The sequence below is a fragment of the Phacochoerus africanus genome, chromosome 12 (assembly GCF_016906955.1).
Source record: "Phacochoerus africanus isolate WHEZ1 chromosome 12, ROS_Pafr_v1, whole genome shotgun sequence".
Classification (NCBI taxonomy): domain Eukaryota; kingdom Metazoa; phylum Chordata; class Mammalia; order Artiodactyla; family Suidae; genus Phacochoerus; species Phacochoerus africanus.
This window is the reverse complement of record NC_062555.1, coordinates 11,759,920-11,787,083: the sequence shown is the minus strand read 5'-3', so window position 1 is coordinate 11,787,083 and position 27,164 is coordinate 11,759,920. Positions and strand designations below refer to the sequence as shown.

The window sequence follows — 27,164 nt, the reverse complement described above, 5'->3', positions numbered from 1 at the left end:
ATACATACAATTACTCCCAAAATGTCAATAATTAGTTTCATGAGAAAAACTAGGAAAATGCAAATCATTATATAAATAAGGTCATAATCATGTTTATTAACATTATTTCTCATTAAATGTATCAGGTATCGTTTTAAGTGATTTACATGTGAATGATTACGTATAGCCAAGCCAACCTAGATCCAGGGATATACCATATTTTCTAAGTTTTGTAAAATATGGTTAATGTAGATGTGTATCTGTCTGTCTTTTTTTCTTTTTTATGGCTGTACCCATGGCATATGGGAGTTCCCGGTCCAGGGATTGAATCTGAGCTGCAGCTGTGACCAACACTGCAGCCGAGGCAACACCAGATCTTTTAATCCACTGCACCCTGCTGGGAGTCAAATCCATCCTTCCTCAGTGACCTGAGCCACTGCAGTCAGATTCTTCACCCACTGCACCACAGCAGGAACTCCTGTCTATCTTTTTTTTAAAGCATTTATTTCATCTTGTTTTTTTCCTTTCTGCCTTTTCTATCCCACACCTGCTAAGCCCATCCCACTTACTTATTTCTGTATAAACTTTATTTTTGAAGAAGAAAAGAAAAACTTTGCTATTTAAATATTATTCTGCAGTACGTCAGATATTTTACAATTTAATTTTTATTTTATCTTGGCATATAGTGACTGGATCACCAATGTTGTGTTAGTTTCAGGTGTAACGCAAAGTGATTTCATTATACATACACATATATCCGCTCTTTTTCAGAATCTTCCTCTAGATTATTGCAGAATATTGAGTAGAGTTCAATGTGCTATACAGTAGGTCCATGCCGATTATCTCTTTCGTATATAAGAGTGTGTAGATGTTAACCCTAGCTTCCTAATTTATCCCTCCCCCAACTTTTGCCTTTGGTGACCCTGTTTGCTTTCTCTGTCTGTGAGTCTGTTTCTGTCTTGTAAATGTGTTCATTTGTATAATTCTTTTAGATTCCATGTATAAATGATATCATATAATTAATTGTCTTTGTCTGACTGGCTTTACATAGTATGATAATCTCTAGGTCCATCCATGTGGCTGAAAATGGTATTTTTTTAAATTTTTTTATGGCTATATATAATCCACAGTCTATATATATCACATCTTCTTTATCCACTCTTTTGTCAGTGAACATTGAGGTTGCTCCCATGTCTTAGCTACGGTAAATAGTGCTGGAGTGAACATTGGGGTGCATATATCTTTTCAAATTATGGCTTTCTTTTCATATATGCCCAGGAGTGGGGTTCCTGGATCTTATGGTAGTTCTATTTTTAGTTTTTTAAGGAACTTCCATAATGTTCTCCACAGTGGTTTCATGAATTTACATTTCCACCATCAGCGTAGTAGGATTCCCTTTTCTCCACATCCCCTCCAGCTTTTATATTTGTGTACTTTTTGATGATGACCACTCTACCTGGTGTAAGGTGATAGATACCTCATTGTAGTTTTGATTTACATTTCTCCAGTAATTAGCAATGTTGAACATTTTTTTGTGTGCTTTTTGGCCATCTGTACATCTTCTTTGGAGAAATGTCTATTTACATCTTCTTCCCTTTTTAATAAGATCGTTTGTTTTTTTTTTTTTTTAATATTGAGCTGCATCAACTCTCTGTATATTTTGGAGTTTAATCCCTTGTCAGTCACTTCATTTGCAAATATTTTCTCCCATTCTGCATGTTGTCTTTCATTTTTAAAAGTGTTTCCTTTGCTGAGCAAAAGATTTTAAGTTTAATTGGGTCCTGTTTGTTTGTTTTTATTTTACTTACTCCAGGTGATGGTTCCAAAAAGATATTACTGCAATTTATGTCAAAGAGTGCTCTCCCTATGTTTTCCTCTAAGAGTTTTATAGTATCCAGCCTTATATTTAGGTCTTTAATCCACTTGGAGTTTCTGGTTGCATATGGTGTTATACAGTGTGCTAATTTCATTCTTTTACATGTAGCCATCCTGTTTTCCCAGCACCACTTACTGAAGAGGCTGTCTTTTCTCCATTGTATATTCTTGTCTCCTTTGTCATAAGTTAGTTGACCGTAGGTGTCACCTGGACTTTATTGTGGGTGTGTGGGTTTATTTCTGGACTTTCTATCCTGTCTCACTGAGCTACATTTATTTTTTCTGTCAGTACCATACTGTTTTGATGACTGCAGCTTTGTAGTATAGTCTGAAGTCAGGGATCCTGATACCTCCTGCTGCATTTTTCTTTCTCAGGATTGCTTTGGCTATGGGGGATCTTTTTGTGTTTCATACAAATTTTAAAATATTTTGTCCTAGTTCTGTGAAAAATGTCATTAGTAATTTGATAGGTATATAGGTATATCTGAATCCGTGGTACACACACATTTGGTCCCTCTTTCCCTGATCACAAAACCCACCCCTGGTACCACAGATGTTGCGCTTCATTTTTTATGCAGAATACACACTCTGCCAGATATACCCAGAGAAATCTAAATGTATCTTAGACTGACTCCAGTTGAGGGTCTCCTTGTATTAGGATTAAAAAAAGAAGTGAAAGAGGGAGGGAGGGAGGGAAAGAGGGAGGAAAAGAAAGGAGGCAGGATGGAGAGAGAGGAGGAGAAATTTTTATTTTAAGAAATTGGCTCAGATGATTGTGGGCACGTCCGAAATGTGAAATCTGTAGGGTAGGTCAGCAGGTACAAGAGTCAAGGAAGAGTTGAGATTGCAGTCTTGAATTTAAAATCCACAGGCACTCTAGCAGGCTGAAAAGTCAGTCAGAATTTTTACAACACAGTTTAGACGAAGATTTCTTCTTACTTGGGAAATCTCAGTCTTTGTTCTTAAGACCTTCAACTGATTAGATGAAGTCTACCCATATTATGAAGTGTGTTCTGCATTACTTAAAGTTGACAGATTATAAATGTTAATCCCATTTTAAATATACCTTCACAGCAACATGTAGGCTTTGACCCCATAAGTGGACAACATAGCCTACCCAAAGTGACACATAAAACTAATCATCACAGATACACTATTTTTAAAAATCATCGGTAAAATATTTATTCAGAGAAAAAAGTCAGACACTGTTCATAGTGTGAATACCTGTAACATGGGTGTTTTTCCTGACATAATGTCAATTGAGTATTCTTTGAAAATTACTGTTTTAAAAAAGAAAACCCTGTGATTCTATGGAAATGATTCAGATAGACAATATAGTAGAAGTCTTTTAATGGACCAAACTACGTCTGGCTGTGACACTGAAGGCTTCATCAGCTTCTCAAAATTCAGTGGTTGCTTCTGATGCTTTGTATTTTCACAAGCTGACATAGAAACATAATTTTAATGAGATATGTATATACCCCTAAGATTATAATTTGAAGTTTTGGGAACTGTTGAACTTAAGTTAAAATGTGTTCTTAATTGTAAACTGTGCTCGTTTTACACATTCTTTTGTCATACACAGAAAAAAATTGTTTAGAATTCCATTCCACATTAAATTGCAAGAGCATTTTATGATGAATCAAACAGGTGATCCTCTCCAAGTCTCTTAACTACTGGAGCAAATTTCCAAGAAGTAAAAAAACTTTTATCACAATATCCCGAATGCCAGGTTTTCTTAGAAAAATAAACATTCAGTAGAAACTTTAGCCTTCCAGAACATCTAGCACAAACATCTGTAAAGAGACAGATGAAGAAACCAAGAGACACTGAGGGCAAGTGTTTTGCCCACGTTCACGCAGACAGCTAATGGCAGAACCAGAACTAGGCAAAGATTTCCTAACCTCCAGCTTCATTATATGTGGATCTGTTTCATCATCATACAAAGTTATCGGCCTGGAACCCAGTGGTCTTTCTTCTCTGGCCCCAACCTGTCTTTCTAGCATTAGTTCCTTTAATTCTTTCATATGCCCTGCATCTGAGCTAAACTGAACTTTGTTAACCTAAGCCAAATATTTCTCACCAAGCTTGTATTGAATTATTCTGCAACAATGCCTTTTTCCAACCCTCTCACTGAGGATGTCTTCTCCCTCTCTCTCCACTGCTTTAAAACCAATTTAAATGCTATTTCCTTTTTGATAGGTAATGGATGTATGGAGATAGATAGATGGATAGATAGATAGATAAATAGACAGAATCTCAAAATTTTGCAGATCTCAATCTGAGAATTATATAAATAATTCTCATTAGTTCTAAGACTAATTATATAAATAATTATATATTTATATAATCATGAATTATATAAATAATTCTCATTAGTTCTAAGACTCTTATCTCACTTGTTGATTTCTCTCACCTTGAGTATACGATCTCTGCCTCCTGCAAGCCAACCTACATGCATTATTAAGGAATGTGATGATAGCAAATATCCCCCTGAGTTTGGGAGAACATTTGTAAGTTTTATATGAAATTTTTAGCTAAGTTATCTGGCTTAAGTTTTTAAGATGGTATTCTTAGAAGGTTAAATGTTATCTCGATTCTCTCTCCATGGTTTGTGAGTTAAAAGCATTTATGAACTTTGAAAACCAGATGCTGACTTCCTAATTCTGTTTCTTACTGCCCAGAGGTAAAGTAAAGAGTGGGTGGGATGTTAGTGCATGGCGGAGAGAGGGGGCTGATGCTGCTCTAGGGGTGTGTTATTATAAAAGGAACCAAGAAAGACAACCTTGTGCTAAATATACCTTAAGTTATTGCAAAGCAAATATTAGGGATGCTCAGAAATCCAGACTAGGAGACAGCTGGCTAAGAATGCTGTCAGCCTAAGGAGTTTTACATGGAAGGCTTTTGTTCTAACCAGCCAGGGAAAACAAGGAAAATGAGGAAGAATAGTCCCTCCTTATCACAACTGACAGACAAACTAGTAACAGACAGCTCCCAGCAGGCTGGGCTCCCCCACCACATGCCAGCTGCTGCTGTCCTGATGGAAGAAACAGGTTTTCCTCTCTTTATATCCAGTTGTCTTACTGCAATGAAGTTTTTACTCTTCAACCATCAGGAGTGTCCAAAATATCAGGGGTCATAAGGGGATGCCTGTAAGACGTATCCTTGTTCTCAAATTGTGTGTGACATTGTGAATACGTGTGCCTGGGATACGGATGTTCACCAGAGAGGTTGGTACAAAGGGCCGCTAGATAGAGTGTAAATGATGCACATGTGGGGGAGAATCAAAAGATGCTTTGTGAATAATATAAACTTTGAACAGGACTTGGATGAAAGGGAGGGATATGGATTTCTCTGATGGAGTGGAAAATATGGTGAGTGCAAATAGAAAATGTTTGCAGTTTAGGAAGACAGTTTGGGTGTGGCTTTACACCTGAGGACAAAATGATTCCAGCTCTGAAAAGCAGTTTGAAAGCACAGGACTGGACATTGGTTGTGGTTCATTGCTCAGCTGGCCAACGAGAAGGGTGTTGGAAGTTAAGTTCTGTGACAAGCAGAAGAGCGATGACATTCAGACTTTAAAAAGCCTCCATTTTTATTAATTAGAAGGTCAAAAATCTGATTTTTCTAGAAGCAAAAGGCTGAGCAGACAGTCGGGGAGCAAGGGCTATACACTGGCAGAGACGAATGCGCGCTGACTTGCCACTGCACTCTGGCATAGCTCATTGCTTTCCAGGCATCTGTGGAAAACACACTGCTTACAGGTCTGCTGCCTAAGATGTGTTCTCACTGACCCACAACCTAGCACTGATTTTCAAGTTGGAATACCAATGGCAGAAGGAGCTGTGCTCAGTAACCACCCAGATGGTTCCCACATTTTTTTTTATTTTATTTTTTCTTTTTTGTCTGCCCTGCAGCATATGAATTTCCCAGGCCAGGTATTAGATCTGATGGCAACCCCGGATCCTTAACCCACTGTGCTTAGGCCGGGATGGAACCTATCTATGTCCCAGGACTCCAGAGACACTACAGATCCCATTGCACCACAGCAGGAACTCTGATTCCCAAGTTTTTAAACATCCAGGTGATAATTTATGGCATAATGCACAGGAAGGAGTGGGGGAAATCAGGAAAACGGCTGTATTTTTCTTTTGTGAAATGATAGTAGGAAGTCCTCAGAAAAAAAGGACTAGAGACCATGCATCAGATAATAAAGAAGCCAAAACTGCTTTCTAATTTTCTGAAGGGAGAAACCAAGAAGAAGATACAAATTCCTCAGTTTACACCAGGAGTTAAAGGAAAATCATTGCCTGCTTATTGGTTCATTTTGTAAATTGAGATCAATGACATTCTCCCAACAACAGCATGAAATCAATCGTAAAATAGCATATAATTCATGGCCAGTATTGTAAATTATAGTTTGCTTGACAGTAGTCGGTAAGGTTTCCATGCACTGGGATGCGTTTCCTTCTAACACGTCTCAGGATAATGCCTGTGGATCCATTTCTAATTCATATTAGAGTGATCTGTTTTTCCCTGTCCACAACTCCCTGTGTTTGATCTTGTGTAAATGATGCAGTCAAGCAAATGGGAAACAGGATGTTGGTGCTGAGGGACCCTGACAAACAGTGGCCTTCTGTTTTTAAGGATCCCATATCTTGCATTTACTGCCTCAGATGTGTGTACATACCTGCGATGGTTTGAGTCCATTGATCCATTACATTGCCCTTGAAAGACCTAATCAGATCTGTACAGACATATTACCAAATCAGCTGCAGTCAGGGAGGGAAGAGAAGCATCAACACATCCTCTTTGCTTTAAATTTTAAATCGGTGGCTTTGTTTATGGCTTCACCCCTGAAGAATGCCTTCTGCCTGCTTCCCCCGGAATCCTCTTTTTTCACTGTTTTAGTTAGTTATTATTTTTTTTTTAAATCTCCCTTTTTCACACAGTGACTCCTCCACCCTCCCCCACCCCCACCTGATGCTGCCTCCTCTTTTCTTTCTCTAATTTCCCTGTCCCTTGTCCTGGCCGTCTCCTCCCATTTTACCAGGGATTTCCCAATCAGGTCACCTGTGCAGCTCTTTCCACCCTGTATCACGTTAGCTTCTAGTCCCTTCTTTTTTTCATGCCTCATTATTCAAAGGACACTGGTGACACTTCATCTTCTTATGGAAATACATTGAGAATAATCCACTTTGGGGTGGACAGGACAGGCATAAAAATGACTTGGAAGTCAAGAAAGCTATTTAATCAGGCTGGCTTTCTTCTGTACTATAGAGTTGATAGTTTTTTAAATTTTCAGAATCCAAAGAAAATCCTCACTTCCTAGGGTAGTAAAAGTAGAGCCATCGGATTTCCCAAACCAGATATGTGGCCTAACAGATTATTTCTTTTTTGGGGGGGGGAGAATTAATTTATCTTTAACAAATTGGAGGAAATATTAATTCTGCATAGGTTTGAAAATCTTGGCTGTGTGGTCCTCAGAAGCATAAATGAAGTGCCAGTTGCACATGGAACCTTTATAAATCTCAGTCGATAAGACACCCATCCATAGCTCAATTTCTGTGCATATCTGTCTTTATTTTTATAGCTTGGCTTAATATCTGACTTTACTCTCATACAGTTTAGTTATTAGTCAATAAACCACAGTCACTCTCAAGGGTCCCCCACCCACCCACCCTGTAGATGGTGTGAAAACTTCCAGGGTCTTATATGGTTTCTTGGCATTTAGAGTGTGGCCCTTCAGGGTGCTTTCCTCCTGTATGCAAAGGGATCACTCTTGAGATAACCCCTCAGATCTAGTAGATCTTTTTACTACTTCATTACCACATTGGGAAACAGAAATCAGGCAGTGTTTCCTGTGGCCCCACCTGCCCACATCCACCAAGGTCTTTTCTTTGACTGGCGTCTGTCTCCCCCCAAGACTCTACCTTGACCACAGATGTTAGAGGTGAGAGCCCTCCCCCCAAGAGTCTGCACATGTATTTCTCCTTCCTTCTGCCTTTAGCCCAATCAATATGTGGAATCTGAGGTGGGGAAGTGATGGAGGGTCTATGCACTTCTTATTTCTCCCCAACATTGTATCTGAACCTCACGTCCTCTCTCTTCCCCCTCTGTCCAGGAGGGTTTTTTCCTGCCTTCTGACCAGACACATTCTGTCTTTAAAGAGTACCTATTTTATTGATAGATTCTGAACTTGTAATTTAATTGAGAGAAACTTAAATGAGGGAAAGACAAAGGGTCAGAGGTAGGGAAGAGCAGAAGAAAAAAAGGACATAGGTTATTAGGACAACCACATTGATCTCAGCTCCCACAGCACAGACAACAATTGGGGGTTTAGAGGAGGAAGCTGTACCTAAGAGCTCCAACTTTAGCCCCCACTTGCTTCTTCCAGAGAATTAGCCAAACCATGAGAGGAGAAAATAAAGACAATAAATACAATGAAGGGAGCAACTAGTAACATGACAATTATTGCTGAGGAGTGCCAAGGGTCCAGTTCAAATCAGAAAACCTAAAATTATACTAGATTCTTTTTACTATGTTCAGCAATGCCTCTCAATCACATCTTAGAGCTAATGCTTCTGTATTAGAGAAATAAGATGATGAAATTTATCCACAGCTAGGAATTGGGAAAGCAGATATAGAAGAGAATTGAGGAAGTAGAAAACTCTAGGGACCCAGAGAGTATGGCTTTGAAATGGATGATCAAAGGTTATAGCAAGAAAAAACACAAATGTTCCAATACTCTGGAAATAAGAAGATAAAAGAGGCTGAACATTTTGTGGGGGCAAAGGAGTGATTGTGTTGATGTGATAAGCAGAAGAGGTGGGAATTCACCAGTTTGTGGTCAAGAGAGGGCAGCTTTTAGATTAAGAATCTTGGAAATATTTCCAAAGATGATCAAGGAGTGGGTATAACTCGGCAGCACATTGAATAAATGAAGCAGAAGTGAAGGGCATTACATTTGAGGAAGTTAAAGTGAAGCCAGATTCAGAGATGAGTCATCCATGAGGATGTTGGAGCTGCCAAAAAAGGGATTATGATTGAAAAGAAAAGTGAGCCAATGCTGAAGTCATTGAGGGAAGGAGAAGTATGATGTAGGATGTGTAATAGGGCATGTGTCAAATATGTCTTGGGCACACATTTCCTTAAATAATGAATTGATATTGGTAAACCCTGCCTGTCTCTTCTCCACCTAATATATGCATGTATATCACAGAATTTGAAAAATATATGTAACCAAAAAATTAAATTTAAGTCATCTATACAACCTCCCCTTGAGAAAACCATTGTTAATAATTTTGGTATATCTCTGTCCTCTTTTTTTTTTCCATGAAGTGTTCATGTTTGGGAACTATGTTTTGCCATTCCAACAAGTACAGCTTCTCCTTTTTCTTGTCTTTCAATAGCAAATCACCTTCATCTCTCAATTACATTTGTTGGATGAATTGCATTCAATAGATTCTTGGTGATTTTTAGATATTACTCTATTTCTGAGAACAGATGGCAATCTGGGTTAGGAGCACCGATAGACATCTTCCTCTGGTCTTGCCCATTCATTTACTCCACAAACAAAGCTGTGCAAATTGGATCTCACCAATCCTGGAGTTTGTTTGATGAACACAAAAGAAAATATCTTTCTGTATGTGAAGAGTTTCCCTTCTCCTGGGAAGGATATAAGGTCAAGAAACAAATGACAAGGCAAATTCTGACATGTTTCTGGTAATTATGATAAGTGACTAAACAAGGAGATATGACAGAATATCTGGGGGTGGCCACACTGTTAGATGATCAAGAAAGATCACTCAGAGGAGGATGAGCCTAAAGAATGAGACAAATTCAGCCAAGTGAAAAGTAGGAGAAAACTGGCCCCAGGCAGCTTTTGCAGCTCCAGGCAGCTTCTCCAACCCAGTATCCTAGAGCATTCATGCAAACCCAAGGCCCCAGCTCACCCCTGCACTAGGCTCCCATGGCCTCATGTGACTCCTTCAATTACAGATGTCTTCCTCAGATCCAGGCTCTCAGGAGGTCCCCAGGAAACCAGGCCATTGGCCACCCAGGTTCCAGCCAGTTCCAATGGCCACAGATAGCTCCCATGTACCAGATTCAACCTCTGTAGCCCCAGTTTTAAGTCCAACTTCCGCACATCCCCAGGCCTTTGGCCCAACCATGTGCAAGACCAGCTCCTGCAGACACAACCTCCAAGTCAGCTTCTGAGGTCCCAAATCAAAGGCCAACTCTGGTAGTTCCAGGTCCAGGCTTGTCCTAGATCCAAGCCAGTCCTCATGTCCTCAAGCTCCAAGTCAGATCTCACAATAACTGGCTCCTAGAATAGCCAAATACTGGACCAGCCACTACAAGCCCAGATGTTGGACCCACCCAGTAGTCCAGTCCTAGGCACCTGGTTAATCGCCCAGGACCCAGGATCCATTACACATCATGTAGATACAGGTTGTAGGTGCCTCACTGTAGACTCAAGTGCCAGGCCTGCCCTAGCAAAACTGGGCTCAAGACTCAGCCCAATGAACTCAGGCACCAGCCTGTTCCCATGTAATCAAGGGATGAAGCTTTCTCAAATAGCATATACCGTAATCTATAGGATCATGAATAATCAAGGAAATATGACACCACCAAAGGAAACCAATAAAACTCTCATGACTAACCCTAAGCAAGTGGAGATCTATGAATATTGATAAAGAGTTCAGGATAATCCTCTTAAGGAAATACAGTGAACTACAAGAAAACAAAGATACACAACTAAATAAAATTAGGAAAATAATGTATGAACAAAATGGGAAGCTCAACATAGAAATAGAAACCACTTGAAAAAACAAACAGAAATCTTGAGTCAAAGAATATAAAAACTGAACGGAAAAAGTCAGTAGATTCAAGAGCAAATTCAATGAAGCCTAAGAATTTGTGAACTAGAAGACAGGTCATTTGAAATCATATAGTCAGAGAAGCAAAAGAAAAAAAAACTGAGTAAAAGAGAGTGAAGGAGGCTTACATGAATTATGGAACACAATTAAAAGAACCAATTTACACATCATTGGAATCCTAGGAAGAGAGGGAGAAAGGAGCAGAAAGCTTATTACAAGGAATAATAGCTGAGAACTTCCCTAATTTGGGGAGATATTTGGATGTTGAAGTTCATGAAGGTAGTAAGTCACCCCAAATATTCAAGCCAAACTGGTCTCCAAGACACATTACGATAAAACTGTCTAGAATCAAAGACAGTGAATTTTAAAACAAGAGGAAAAAAAATCTCAAAAATGAAAGAACTCCCATAAGTTTATCAGAGGATTTCTAGGCAGTAACTTTGCAAGTAAAGAGAGGGTAGAATGATATATTCAAAGTACTAAAAGAAAAAAAAAAGCCAACCAACAATATTTTCACCAGCAAAGTTGTCTTTCAGGAATGAAGGATACATAAAAACTTTCACAAAGAAACTACAGCTGGAGTTGATCACCTCCAGACTTGCCTTACACGAAATGAAGAAATAGAAAATTTGAACAGACCAATTGCTAGTAAGAAGATTGAAACAGTAATCAAAAACCTTGCAACAAAGAAAAGCTCAAGGCAAGATAATTTTCCTGGTGAATTCTACTGAACATTTAAAGAAGAAGTAACATGGGTCTTTCTCAAAGTCTTCCAAAAAACATGAAGAGAGGGAAAGATTCCCAAGCTCATTTTATAAGACCAACACTGCCCTGATACCCAAGCCAAATAAGGACACTACAGGAAGAGGAAATTATAGGGCAATACTCCTGATGTACAGATGCAGAATTTCTCAAGCAAAGAGTAGAACACCAAATTCAATGGCACATTAAAAGCCTCACACACCATGATCAAGTGGGATGGATCCCTGCGATTCAAAAATAGTTCACCATACATGCCAATCAATAAGTGTAACATTTCATTAATAATATAAAAATTTAAATCATATAAAAAATCTCAATAGATGCAGAAAAATCATTTGAAACAATCTAACAAGATAAATTTTTTCAACAAATTGGGTATAGAAGAAACATTCCTCAACATAATGAAGACTATGTATAATAAGTCCACAGCTAACATCATATTCAGTAGCAAAAAGCTAAAAGCATTTCCTTTAAAATCAGGAACAAGACAATGCTTTTATTCAACACAGTATTGGAAGTCCTAGCCAATGAAATCAGGAAACAAAAATAAATAAAAGGCATGCAAATAGGAATTTAAGGCATAAAATTACTTCTATTTGCAGAAGACGTGAAATTATATGGAAAATCCTAAAGACTCCACCAAAAAACTCTTGGAAAAGTAAACAAATTCAATCAAGTTGCCTGGTATAAAATCAACACATGAAAAGCAGTTGCATGCTTATATACCAAGAATGCTTATACTCTGCTCACTATAATCTATGCTCCACCCAACACCCAGTGTGATTTTCACAAAATCCATATCTGTCCATGCAACTGCTGTGTTCAGAATCCTCTTGTGGCTTTCTAAGTAGGTTCTCAGATTAAAACCCACAACCCATGCAAAGACCTACAAGGCTCATGTGATCTGGGCCTTTATTGTACCTCTGATGTTACCTCTTACTTCTTTCTGCCCAATTTGTTGTGCTCCAGCCATGGTAAACTTCTTGCTTTACCCACACCAGGTATATTCCCCCTTCCAAGCCTTTGCTCTGCATTTCCCCCTCTCCTGAAATTGGCCTTCACTCAGAATGCCCACAACTTTTACCATCACTCTTTCTTTGCCAAAAAGCCTTTGCCAGAAATATAATCTTGTTTGTGTGGGCTCCACTGACTCAATTTTTTTTCCTTCTTTCAGTTTTATTGACATATATTTGACATACAGCACTTCACAAGCTTAAGATGTGCAGCATAATGATTTGATTTACACATATTGTAAACTGATTTTGACAATAATTTTAGTTAACACTCCTGAGCACTCCTGATTATTCTTGCTCTGTTCTGTTTTCTATGGCACTTTTCATATCTTATAGAACTACAGGCCTTAAACCCTAGTCAGTATTCAATCTAAAGCCATGCTAATCTCCTAAAATTCATCAGCCTTCCCAAATTTCTCAATACCTTAAGTAGTTTAGGGGTAAAGTCTAACCAGGAATCGAAGACTTGACAAGATTGATATTTTCTACTTCAATCCTGGCTCACCTGTCATACTGGCCCTCTCTAGCAGTATGACCCTTTTAAGCAAACTCACCTCCTCATCTTAGTTTCCCCAAGTCCCAACCATAACATACATGGATGCTGCCCAATCTATGGAGAAGAAGATGCTATTAGAGTGGACTCCAGGCACAGACAGTAATCCTATAACTAATTACTTCAGGAAGCTACTGCCATTCAAGGCAGATATCCTGGGTAAGTTTCAGAATTCCATCGTCAAGGTCACCTTCAAAGCATGGAGCCTATAGTGTAAAAAAGAGTGGGGCATTCAGTGATAAGGAGATATTGTGCTATGGTGACACTATAATGATGCATTCTCACCCCACCAGCTCAAGATAACTAAGGACTCCCAAATATGCAAGTCGTTTCCAGCAAACACAAATACCAGGTCACTTTAGAATGCTATGATTTCTTCACCAGTCTCAAACTAGGTAGCTGAATCCCTGCCTCAACAAGCTAGAATGTAAGAAAGCAAGAAAACTGTTCCACCACAGAGTTCACTGGCCAAAGAACATTATAACATCCAGTCTGGTTTTTGGCTGACCAAGACACTCAGGTATGACTAAGAGAAAGTCTCATTCAGAATATTCCAAAGTCACTTGGAATCAGCCCTATGAAATGCTGTCTCCAGCTGCCACATATCCATTCAGAACAGATGGATATATTTTCATGTTTACATACGACAGCTTTGCCCTAATTGCACTGACTAACCATCAGGGATTTCCCCTTTCCTCTAGGCTCTCTGTCCTTTGAAACTGGATTTTGAGTCAAATCCCCAGCATCCCTTTCTCAGGAGTGCAAGGAATTCTGATAGATGGGAGAGATGGGAGGCTGAGGTCATCAGGTTCCTGAGAATCGGAAAGAGAAGACGATGAAAATAGGGACACAGCAGATATAATATATTAGCAGACACATTGTACTTTTGGCCAAGATTGGACCTACCAGTAGGACCTGTTTTGTTTTGGGTTTTTTGGTATGAAGTTTTTCCACAGTAAATAGTTTAAGCTCTTCATTGCGTCTGAGTCCACTGTTTCCTAATTTTTAACTTGGTAAGTTTCATAGAATGTTTTTCCAAATGAGGCCACCCCAGTTCCATCTGACTTGTGCATACATGGTGTAGCTGTTCCTGCCATCCCTCAGAGGTCCCAGTTCCATCTGACTTATGCATACATGGCGTAGCTGTTCCTGCCATCTTTCAGAGGTCCCTGGCAAGGCCATGCTCTTTTCATACCAACTTCAAATTGCCTTCACCACTTCCTTCTAACCCCATTTTCTGGGGGTGCCTCCACCTCAACTTGGTACTATTGAGTTCCTGTAGGATAAATTTGTGAAGCAAAGAAGCCTTAATCATAAAGCATTGCCAGTCTCTTCTTGATCATCACTTTTTGTTCTAGAGTAACTATATTTAGTATAAAAAAATTTTGCTTTTATTCTGATGATCTACATATTGAATCAACTGATTATACTTTGCATGAAAATCAGTATTCTTTTCCCAGTTTATTTTTGCTATCAGTGCAGTGCAAAATCTATTTCCCTGAAGTACGTTGCATTTCATTCATCTGTTAAAAGGTGAAATTATAATGCTTCAAGGTCAATGATCTTTAAGAAGATGGGTTGCTTCCATTGTAACTACCTTATTTCAAAAATATTCCAGAAAAGAATGATTTTTTTTCTAGCAGTATAAAAGTGTGAACTGTGTTTAAATCTTGGTAAAGTTGACTCAGCTTTGCTTAGATTCGTTCAACAAAATAACTGTTGATAACTTTATAAATGAAGTGTCCAGGGTATTTCAGAATTGAATTAATAAATTATAGACTACTTTCTTCTCATGCGAGAGAATATGGGACTTATTAGACAGATAGGTATAAAGTACTAAGCAAGCTCAGCAGAGGGAGAGATTATTACTGACTAGGGTACTCTCCTCTCTCTTGATCATCTTTCATACCTAGCTCAACTATATCTTGATCATCTCATTCATTAATTCTTTCTTAATTTATCCAAACATATATTCAATCCTACAGTGCACCAGGCATTGTGCTAGATATTGAGGATCCAGAATGAATATAGCACCCTTAGAATGTTCAGTCCAATGAATCAGAGAGTCATGCAAACAAATAATTATTACAGTGTGGTAAGTGCTATGCTAACGGTATGCACAAAACCCTGTGAGATGAAGATGAGGATAATAGCTCCACTTTGTGCTAGAGGTCACTGGCACTATGTGTTAGGGAAATCTTCCAAAAGAAATTGGCATTTGCACTGAGCCTGGAAGAATTGAAGGTCAAATAATAGGTAGTAGGTCAGGTGGACAGGAGAAGAAAGGAATTCAGCAAAAGGAATTACAAGAGCAAAGCTACACATTTGCATTTCAAAAGCAAGTCCTGTTGTCTTCAAATATGCTTTAAAAATAATTTAAATGTCTCATTCATTTTTTAACAGAGCCCTTGAACTAACTCTAAACTCAGAAAATGATTTACCTGGTCACAGTCAATCAAGGCAACAGTCAAATTGCTAACAGAAAAAAGTTAAACCAAGAGTTTGACTGATACTGGTCTATTTAAAAATAACAGCGTTTTTAAAGGATAAAAGAGTCTATATTTTATTGCTATTGATTTTTATGACTATTGATTCTTATTTTAAGCTTTAACAGTTCTAAGAAGTAGGAAAGTAGAAGATAAGTGAGATCCAAATAAAAAATATGATGATAAATAAATTCTTGTTTCCCTCCCCCCCTAGATTTAGCGGCATTTACGCCCCACCAGTTTCTACTTAGTGCCTGTACACGTGTGGGATGTACAAATAGTTCCATGGTCACACTGTCCACAGCACAGCTGCCACCAGAACGTGTGGATCCCCCGATTCTGACCATCCTGGATTCTAGAACTATATACGTACAGTAAGTAGAAATGTCACTGTCACACACCAGTTCCTGCAAGAATCCCAGTGAGTTCAATCAAGGGAAAGGTTTGTGACAGAAAATTAATTTTATTGTGATTAAATGCATAGAAGTGATTAGTTCAGTGGTTCTGGGAACCTTTGATTATCACTTGCCAACTTAATTTCCATTTTGTCTTTATGCAATCAGGCTGAGCTACACATGTATGCAGATTCTGTGCAAACTTCAGTAAGGGAAAAACTGACCGTTTACATGATGGCCTTGGGTTTTTCATATGTGAGGCATTATTTGCCATCATTTGGAATAAGAGAGTATAAATATATTTTTTTCTTTTTGAAAAAATAGGATTGTCCTGTTCCCATGCAGGTTAAGTCAGAAAGAAGCTGTCATATATTGGCAAGTTCAGATTATTTTTGATATTAGTGGTTGTTATCCATTTCCTAATCCATGATTTGATTCACTTCATCCTGAATTAAAACTGAATAGACCTCTCTTCCCACCAAATAATACCTGTTTACATTCATCACTCTTGGTCTCAGTTTGAACTGAATAAATTATGATATTTATTTAAGCTGAAAAACATTGATTCATATCCCATTGTTCCAAGTCTAAACTCTCCTATTGGTTTTCCTGAGCCCACTTTACTGACATTAAAAGATTTCTCACCACTCTAATTATTTCTCAGTTTCCCAATTTCTGTCTATTCCATGACTTGTCCTGCTTATTCCCACTGACACCTCATAGCCCTGATCTGGAATATCCTCTACTTTTCCTTCTGCCTCCCAAATCCTGTCGATGTATTATGTATCCAATCTAATGTAGCTGGGTGGTGTGTCACCTTAGTCAAGTTCTGTTTATCTACTTCAGCCTCCTTCTAGTCCTCACCTATTCTGTATTCTGTACTTGCTTATTAACTCTAGGTTAGATGGCTGCATTTATTTCAAGACAGTTATGACTTAAAAACTAGGTAATTCTCTCCCTCTCATTTCTCAGAAGATCTCAGACATTCTGCTTCTCCCAATTTTTGTTCTGTGGTGCAAGTTCAAAGTCAGGTGCGCACTCATATAATTTTGTATTGTTAGCTAATTAAAATTATATGTAGCTAGAGAGCAGTCACTGTGTCATATTTTTATACTATTCAGAATAGAGCTTTAGCAGCTACTTTTTTTTAAGTGAATCACTTTTGAGCTCTCGGTGTGTTACTTTACATAAATAACATACAACCAAGTTCACATGTATCCTTTAAAAATCCTGCACATTTCAGATTTGACTTGAACGTATGATGATAATAATGCTATATTTTTCCATTCCCAGGTGGAAACAACCAAGAAAAGTAAATGGAATTCTGGAGCGCTATGTATTATATATTTCAAATCACACGCATGATTTTACCATTTGGGATGTCATCTATAACAGCACAGAACTTTTTCAGGATCACATGCTACAAAACCTCTTCCCTGGTACTAAATATCTCATCAAGCTAGGAGTAAGTTCACTTTACTTTTTTCATTTTCTCTGTCTGTATCCCTTCCCTTGCTGCTTCCCTTTCTTTTGTCTCATCTTCTCTCCATCCTTCACTTAAAAACAAAGTCTCACGTATTGTTATTTATGTTGAAAACTCACCTCACATACAAAACAAAAATCCTGCTGATCTGCTACTACGTATTTATTTCATGCTCTGCAAAAATGACAGAATAACAAGCTGAATCAGTAGATTTCTCCAAATCTAAATTGGGATGATCAGAAATTATTTCTTTTTAGTTATTTGCACAATATCATAATCGTTGAGGGCTTTTTGAAAGAAAAAAAAAGTGCTTGGATTATTAAGGTTATTTCCCCCTAGAAATGGTATCATTGAGAACAAGGCACAGTATGAAAATGTAGGTCTTATATCTTTAAATGAAGGTTTAAATGACCCCCAAATAGTCCTGATTATTATTATGTTCTGGTTTACATTACACTTCTATCTTGAGAGAAAGTCTCTTAATAAAACCCTGGAATCAACACAGTTCAGGCAGGCAATAGCATTTTTTTTTAATGCAAAATAGCACTTTTCCACAAAGGTCTTTTAAAAGACCTTGATATTACTGTGGAATTTATACTCAGTAGTTCCTTTTGTTTTTTTGATGAAATATAATCTTTTTTAAGTTTAATAGCACATCTGAAAATAACTGAATATAAACATGAGATTGTCCCTATTTGTTTTAAACACACTCTTCATTTTATAGCAATACCTATATAAGGATATTTGCTTTGATAAATGCCATAGAAAATATTCTGCTCTTGATTATGAATAAATTTACATTTATGTAGACACTGTGTATGCATTCATTTTACTTAACATGCTCTTGAATGCTCTAAATATTATACCACGAGAAAATAAACTACATTCAACTGTTGCTAACTGTCTGACCTGACACCACAAAACAAGGGCAATCAGACAGTGTTAAGACTCCTGTTCAGCACAGGCTCCATGTGCCTCGGTGTTCAGCACCCAGATGGGTTTGTGAATCAGCAAGTCGATTACTTAGTTTTATTACCCAAGATATAGGAAGTGTATTAACTTCATTTTCAAAAGCTAATAACCAAAGTCCACACTAGTTTCAAGACCAGTCATGTCAAATAAGAAAAAAATCCCTATTGCTTAGAAGCAACTGAAATTAAACAGAAATTATGGTGCTCTTGGTTTGTGTTAGAAGGAGGCAGATGATGTGAAGCAAAGGTCTACTTTCAAGGCCATTTTTAGGATATTCTTTGATGTCCACGAAAATCTATGTGAATCTCCAATATTTTATAAATCTGCAATAGCTTGAGAAATGCACTAGATTTGGAGTATTTGGGGAGTAGATTAGGAGTTTGCTCTCCTGAGTTTTAGCTCAGATTTTGCCACTCACTGAGTGACCTAAAACAAATTCACTTAATTGCACTGAGTCTTATGTTCTTCAGGCCTAAAATTAGGACTTTGAATTAAGTGATTTTGGATGTTTCTTTCAACCCTAAAACTCTGTGATGCTAAAAAGGTGACCCCAGACAATATTCTGTGGCGTCCAACAAGACCTGTCAGCCACTGAATAATGTTGATGCAGACGTCATAAAGATGTGGAAGTCTTTGCCCTAACTTTTGTTAGGAAAATAAATTTGTTCATATCGTTTTCGACTTCACTGTATTTATTAGGGCAGAAAATACACCGATATATTTTCAGGAAGTATCCAACTAAAATGTTTTTTGCTTTAACTCTGTTAACCAGTAAATTAAATGAACCAGAACATTTTAGGTTCATCTTGGTTAATTGAGGGATTAGTGTATATTTCACAGTTTCAACATAATAACTGGTTTTCAAGGTCATTAGATTAATAGATGGAGATCAGGTTCTCAGCCAAGTGGTGTTGCCTTTGCAGATAGTCTTAGCATGTGGCCTAAGTGCTGGGAAACAAAACATACAGATAACAAAACCTTTAGGCAGGCATTAGAGGGAAATACATAGGAATTGCATATGATTTGCTCCAGACTGGAGCAGGCATGTTATTTCACATGGCTTCATTTCATGTTTCCTGTAGTTTCATAAATTTCTGAAGGGTAGAAACTGCATCTTTCCAAGTTGTATCTGTAGAGTTAAGTGCGGTGTATGAGAACTGGACTCTCACAAACAATTCTTGAATGAATAAATGAATGAATGAACACGGAGTATATCTATTTCATACAGAACCTCAGACTCCTGACATGAATCAAATAACTTGCTGCAAAATGTCAGAGCCAGGGACCACGCTGTTCCAAATACATGCTCTTTCTACTGGATGAAACAGCATAATGAATGGCTCCACTCAGCAAATGGCATTGAGAAGTGTGATAGTTTCTGGTAAAGATAAGAAGTCAGTAAATAATGAAGATAATAAGACAGACAGGTATCAAGATAGGTATGGTTTGATAATATTCATATCACTGCTAGCTGTTTGCTTCTTGATGGATTAAGCAGTATGTTAAGTGCTAAATATATTTCCTGGAAAAGATTATAGGAAATGATGAGCTTTACCTTTAAAAAAAAAATTATTTCCAGAGTGCTCATCATGACTCAGTGGTTAATGAACCTGACTATCATCCATGAGAACGCAGGTTCGATCCCTGGTCTCTCTCAGTGGGTTAAGGATCCAGCATTGCTGTGAACTGTGGTGTAAATCGCAGATTCCACTTGGATCCCTCATTGCTGTGGCTGTGGCCTAGGCCAGCAGCTACAGCTCTGATTTGACCCCTAGCCTGGGAACCTCCATATGCTGTGGGTGCAGCCCTAAAAAGACAAAAAGGCAAAAAATAATAATAATAATTTCTAAATAACATGGTCTTGGTCTTTTTCTTCATACTTGAGAATATGCTGCATTTTTAACATCATGAGACCCTACCTAATCTGAAAACAAACTATTGGAAAAGAGAATGCTAGTTTTGGATGTTCTTGACAGTCATGATATCAAAAATAATTGATATAGTTTTATTAGTTACACATTTTATTCTACCAATTTTTTTTTTGTCTTTTCTAGGGCCACACCCGCGGCATATGGAGGTTCCCAGGCTAGGGGTCAAATTGGAGCTGTAGCCACCGGCCTACGCCAGAGCCACAGCAACTCAGGATCCGAGCCGCGTCTGCGACCTACACCACAGCTCACAGCAACACCAGATCCTTAACCCACTGAGCAAGGCCAGGGATCAAACCTGCCCTCATGGTACCTAGTTGGATTCATTAACCACTGTGCCACAACGGGAACTCCTATTGTGACAAAACTGAATCTCCTATTTGGACCAGCTACTCACTGAGGTAGTAGTGTGACTTCTCAATTTAAAAAACAAAAGCAGGAGTTCCCGTCATGGCACAGCGAAAATGAATCCGACTAGGAACCATGAGGTTGCAGGTTCCATCCCTGGCCTCGCTTAGTGGGTTAAGGACCCGTCATTGCTGTGGCTGTGGTGTAGGTCGCAGATGCGGCTCAGATCTGGCATTGCTATGGCTGTACTGTAGGCCAGCAGTTGTAGCTCTGATTGGACCCCTAGCCTGGGAACCTACATATGCCACTGATGTGGCCCTGAAAAGACAGAAAAAGACAAAAAAACAAACAAAAAACAAAAATAAAAACATCGTTGTAATTGATAAAAGCCGTAGGAAATGGGTGGAAACCCCTTATTATTTTAATTGCTCAGAGGCTTTCAAAGACCTTACCATTTCATGAAGACAGCATTGATCCATCCCACTATTTTGTTTTTCCAAAGTAGAATTTTAAACAGCATTCAGTTGCATTCAATGCAGTGGCCTCTGGTGCTGGCAGGCCAAATAAGATACTGATTGGCTCACTTTCATTTAGATGATATCAGTTAGATTAGACCAACCAGAAGCAACTTTAAGAACACTTATTTCCTTATTGAGGGCACTACGATGCTGCACTGCTCACTTAGCACCTCTAAATGCATGCAAAAAGAATGTGGAAAAAAAGAACAAAAATAAAATATTTTGCAGGTAATTCTGTTGTTTCAGCAGCCCCTTTGTAAATTCAGTTTACAAGAAAAATTCTCTCATAAATGCCTTGGCTTCTTAAGAGGCTTTATATCAAGCTTGCTAGTTTGGGTCTCTGATGATACAGCCCAATGAACAGTCCTTCCAAACCAGAGGGTGTCTTCATCAGTCCCAGAATTCTCTATTCCCAAATTCTCAAAGTGAAATTTAATTCACACTCAGTTTTAATTATATAATAAATCTATCTATTTATATACATAATTTAAATATATTTATATATAATAGTAAATATATATATTTAAATATATAGTACAAGTATGAGAGAGAAATGTAGAGAGGGAGTATATGTAGTATTTCTTGGGAAGAGTTGGTAGGGAGAAATTCTTAGGCCATGAATAAGAAAAGCAAAAGTGACAAATAGACTATTATTAGGATTAAATCCCAGTGTGGTGTGAGTTTCTTAGTAACATGCTGCAACATTTTTTCCCTTCCTAAGGGGAAAAAAAAATCTAGGAAAGCAAGTGGACAGGTTTATCTCTCTCTAAGGGCTAGAAAGAATGCTCCGTTGTCCATTTTCCTTTGATAACTCATCTGTCCCATGTGGCTTCTTTCCTGGCTATGGTTTCTGGTGGACTTTTAGTACGTTGGACATGTATTAATTTTTCTGTTTCAGTGTTCAGGGAGTTGTTTCTTGAGCTGACAGCGATATGTCCTAGAGCCTGGAATCACAAGCTCAATTGATTTCTCTTTATTTGGAAAGATTCCGTTTTCAGGAGGAGTCTGGTTTATCTCTTACATAGATATGCATGCGCCACAGCTGAGGCATTAGGGGAAACCCACAGAGGTTAATTAGGTCCCCAATCTTAATGCAATTTCATGCCCAGGCCACAGTTGAACCCATCTGAAACTTGCTTACACAGAAATTATTCTGTTGTCTCTTACAATAGGAAGTGAGATGGATCTCTGTGTCTCCTGACCATTTATTGCTACTCGTAACAAAGAGTTTGCAACTATTTGCAACAACTTTACAAATACTTCAGTATAGGAAAATGTCTTTATGAGTCAGTCAGCTTTCTCCTGTCTTCAGGAAAAAAGAATACCAATGGCTGTCAGTATCAAAAGGTCATTTCTTCAAAATCAAACTAAAAAGCAGGCAGGAAGAAATAGAGAGGTATTTCATTTTTTTGCCTTTATTTTTTAATTGAAGTAGAGTTGATTTACAATGTTGTGTTAGTTTCAGGTGTATGGCAGAGTGATTCAGTTATATATGTGTGTACACACGCACACATATATAAATCTATTCTTTTTAAGATTCTTTTCTACTATAGGTTATTAAAAGATATTTAATACAGTTCCTTGTGCTATATAGTAGGCCATTGTAAGTTATCTATTTTATTTATAGTAGTGTGTATATATTGATTTCAGACATTTTTTAATGTTAGTAATATCTACCTTCCATGAAAATGGACTGAATAATTGCCTGCTTTTTACATGGCCCTATGATTTTGCTTCATTTCCTTATTGCTCTTGTTAAAATGTGGTGCTTTTTGGAAAGATTTTTACATTTTATTTTATAAATTACAGTTGTAACTTAAAGAGGTACTGGACAAAAGTTATGTGTAATTATCAAATATCTGTGTTATAGAAAGACATATTTGCCAATATTTACTACAGATGTAGGCTGGAAAAACTAGGTATGTCTCAATTTCCTGGAAAAATACTTAACTGGTAAGTTAGGTAGGGATGATATTTTCTTAATACCCTTGAACATTTCTTTTGGAATTATTTGCAGTTTATGACAAAAGTGTTCACAGAAGTTTCTGAATGTCTTTAACATCTTTCTTTCTTTGGTTTCTGGCATTCGTTAGGGAATCAGGGGATTCTGTGATCATTTTAAGTTCGTTGGCTGTGAAATGAAGCTCGCTTCTTTTGGCACATGTAAATGAATTGACCCTTTAAGCCATTAAACAGCCACTCAGCAACTGCTCTATTGTTGATGTGTAAGAAATATTGTTTTATTCCATATCACAGTGTGTTATACTTTAAACATGTTGCTCACACTATAATAAACAGAAAGTTCTTATATCTTCTGTGCATCTTTTTTCCTCAAGAGATCACTTGTTTTGTCCTGAAGTAGTCTTCAACCTCTAGTATTTTTCTCGTGTGTGTGTGTGTGTGTGTGTGTGTGTGTGTGTGTGTGTGTTGAATTCATCTTAGGAACCTTTGTGTGAGGATAATTTCATTGTGGCTATACATACAGTCAATATATGCCCCATCTTAGGCTCCTACTTGGGATATATATTTTAATTCATACATTCTTACATACTGGGTTATTGTTTAATTATTGGAGGGCTGTCTCATGTCCTAAAAAGCAAACTCATTAAACATCAAACCTCAGTACTGAAACACTTTTAGTTTGGGGGCCTAAGAGAGCTTTGTTTCAAGAGTCTGAAACTCAAAAGATGAATTCTGTTTCTTCAGTGCTCATCGAAACTTTGTGGACCGAGAGTGAAATGTGCTTTATTTTGCCTCTCTGTCCAGGCTTGCACGGAGGGTGGGTGCACAGTGAGTGAGGCCAGCCAGGCCCTGACTGACGAGGGGGCCCCTGAAGGCGTGCCAGCCCCCAAAGTGCACTCGTATTCACCTCACTCCTTTAACATCTCCTGGACAGAGCCTGCACATCCGAATGGTAAGTGAACTCTTTTAGCCTCAAGTTAAAAAGATGATTAGCAAAGGTAAATTAATATTCTAAATGGCAGCTTATATGTGGTGCTTAATTTTTAATGATCATTTTAGCACATAAAATACCTGAGATAGTATCATTGTCTGTAGTTGGGAGATTGTGGTTTTTAGGTGAACACACAATTTTGGTGGCTCAAAAGTGCTCCCTTTTGATAGTTCTTATGTACTGCATCTCATTGTTTAAATATGTTCCAGAAGAGGTGAAGAGAACAAACCGTGATTTCCCCAAGAATGCCCTTGTGAGAGTGACATTATGTTTTCAATGACTTTCTGGTTGTGACAGTCTGTACTTCTTTCTCAGGGAAGTTGGGAGGTAGGAAGTTCATGCACAAATTGTATTTCAAACTGCTTTTGCTTTAATAAGTTTATCTTAAAAGAGACCACTTGGAACTCTCTATTTCTTAATATATTATTTATAAATATTTCAACATGCAGTTTTTAAACAATGCACACATTAAATATATATACATTTACACTTGTTTAACCTAAAATGGATTGTGTATATTTCTAAGTTATATAAAATAATGTATATATATATATGTGTGTGTGTGTGTGTGTGTGTATTCTCTTTGCAGAGTTTATAGAGAATTAAGTTAGCCATTTAAGGTTTGCTAAAATCTTATTGTAAAGAATTTAAAATTTCTTGGGTTAGAAATTGCTTTATTCATTTTTTTGGAAATATCTCTAAGGTCCACATGGCATAGTGTCATTTTCCCACACCACTAGAGCTTATGTAATACCAAATTTTATTCTTCTTTAAGACAAGTATCAAGAAGGCATTTAGTATCATAGAAACTGTAACTCATTACTGAAAATTGGAATGCCTCTTTTAGCACAGTGAGAAAGAATGAAAGAAAAAAATTAGGATTTTATTAGTTTGTCTTATGTTTACTATGATATTATTCCAGTCATCTCACTTTAATTAAACTTTTGGAAAATGCATGAGATATATTTGAGGTAATGGAGAGAGCTCTAATAATTAGGGTGAGAGATGATCTCTGCTCTTGAAGTTACCCCTATACAATTCAAAATTTCCTAATTAAAAAAAATAAATGGATTTCTGGTGTTCCCGTCATGGTGCAGCGGAAACGAATCCAGCTAGGAACCATGAGGTTGTGGGTTCGATCCCTGGCCTCCTTCAGTGGGTTATGGATCTGGTGTTACCATGAGCTGTGGTGTAGGCCGCAGATGCAGCTCGGATCCTGCGTGGCTGTGGCTGTGGTGTAGGCCAGCAGCTGTAGCTCTGATTCGACCCCTAGCCTGGGAACCTCCATATGCTGTGGGTGCGGCCCTAAAAAGAGAAAGGACAAAAAAATGGGTTTCTATTTGATACCTAAATTAAGGAATCAAAAGTCTTTTCATACCTTGTGCCCCACAGAGAAATCTAGTCCATAGGTAGCAATGAAAATGTTCATGATTTATTCTGATTGGTTTACTCTTAAATGCTAGTACAGGATTTGTATAGTAGAATATTTTTTTAAATCCCAGTTGGTAGGTGTAACTGCAGTTGCACCGAGAATCCTAGGTTGATCAGAGAAATACTTTCTACACTTCAGAGAATCTTTATCTATTATCTGTTATATACTTACAAGCAGTTCTAAGATATATTCATTGGGTAATAAGAATTTGGAAGAGTTAGAAGATTGGTGTTGGCATGTTCATTTATTTTAAAGTCTGTATTTAATCACAGCAGAATTCAGAATTTGTCTTGTGCGGCAATGATTAGACATTATTTAAGTAATATTTTTCACCTTAAAAAAATTCTGATTTTCACTACTTCTCTCTTCACTTTCCCCCAAATTTCCAGTGTTTGGTTTCCATTGTCCATTGTCTAGAGAAAGATAATCTGATTGTCTGAAAACATCATGGAAAAGTTCATCCATTTTCAAAGCCCCCACACTTCCCCCTAAAATCCCAGACGATAAATTCCAAATTCCTTAGTCAGGCATTCAAGTCGCCCCCAGCTTGTGACTTGACCTGCATTGACGTAGCCTTGCAACACATTTTCCCTTCTAGCCACTTTGAATCCTTATGGCTTGGGGTAGGGGTGGAAGACATGGGTCTGGCGTCAAAGAGGCCCAGAGTCAAATCTTATCTCCAATGAGTATTAACTGTGTTCCTTTGGAAAAGTTACTGCATTCCATGAACCCCAATTTCCTTGGATTATAAAATAGGACCCTACCCTCTCTCTCCCTTTACCTGTAAAACTCTAACTCATTCCTCAGGGCTAAGTATAGACCTCTTGTATAATGAAATCATTCCACTCTTCCTTGCTTGTAAGTCAAGATTTCCCTCTTCTCTTGACCGTATGTCCTCTTCCTGTTCCCTTATCATGACACACACTGCATTCCTCCATGGCTCCAGCTTATCTGGGTACATGTCCAACATGCCCACCAGATGATAAGAACCAACCATCACTTATTCTTTCTCTTTCCCTTCCCAGAGCCTAACACAGTGGAGTACTTTCTGTCATTACTTGTAATACTTGGTTCATGTAGTTATTTCCTGTGAAAATGTCATTCTATCAGTGGCATGTATGCTGTAGCATCGTGGCTCTCTGATGGTAACCAGTAGACAGGAGAGGAGCAGTTACGGGCCAGATCCTGAAATACATTCATTTGAAATGTCTTTGCTCCTGAAATAGATGTATTTAGCTGTGTGGGGGTCTGGGATGAGGGTTTTCTTTGAGGAGTTTAGATTTTGCATTTGGGTTCAGAATTTTTTTCAGTTTTCTCTTCTGGAGGATGCCTGGGTCAGATTTAATGGAACTTGGCCCTATTACAGGATTTAAGCTACATGGTGGTTGCTTTCTAATTTCTGAATATGCTGCAGAAGAATAATACCACTGGAAAGAAAAAGAGATGGCAGCCTTATGGTACTAAAGAAAGCCTTTCCCATGATTTTAAATCGTGTTTCTCAAACATATCTGATTGTGAGAACCATCTTGGAGGCACTGATTGCAGGAAAATTCTAGTGGCCCAGCAAAGACCTGAATAATCAGAA

At 38.0% G+C, this 27,164-nt stretch overlaps 1 protein-coding gene across 1 annotated transcript in view; it reads left to right on the top strand.

Moving 5' to 3' along the window:
* The window catches only part of USH2A (usherin), an 811,661-nt gene that overhangs the window by 380,161 nt on the left and 404,336 nt on the right, over positions 1-27,164 (top strand). The window contains exons 32-34 of the mRNA XM_047754984.1: positions 15,765-15,924; positions 17,239-17,410; positions 23,961-24,108. Coding sequence (XP_047610940.1) covers positions 15,765-15,924; positions 17,239-17,410; positions 23,961-24,108 — 480 coding nt within the window. The remainder of the gene's footprint in view (positions 1-15,764; positions 15,925-17,238; positions 17,411-23,960; positions 24,109-27,164) is intronic.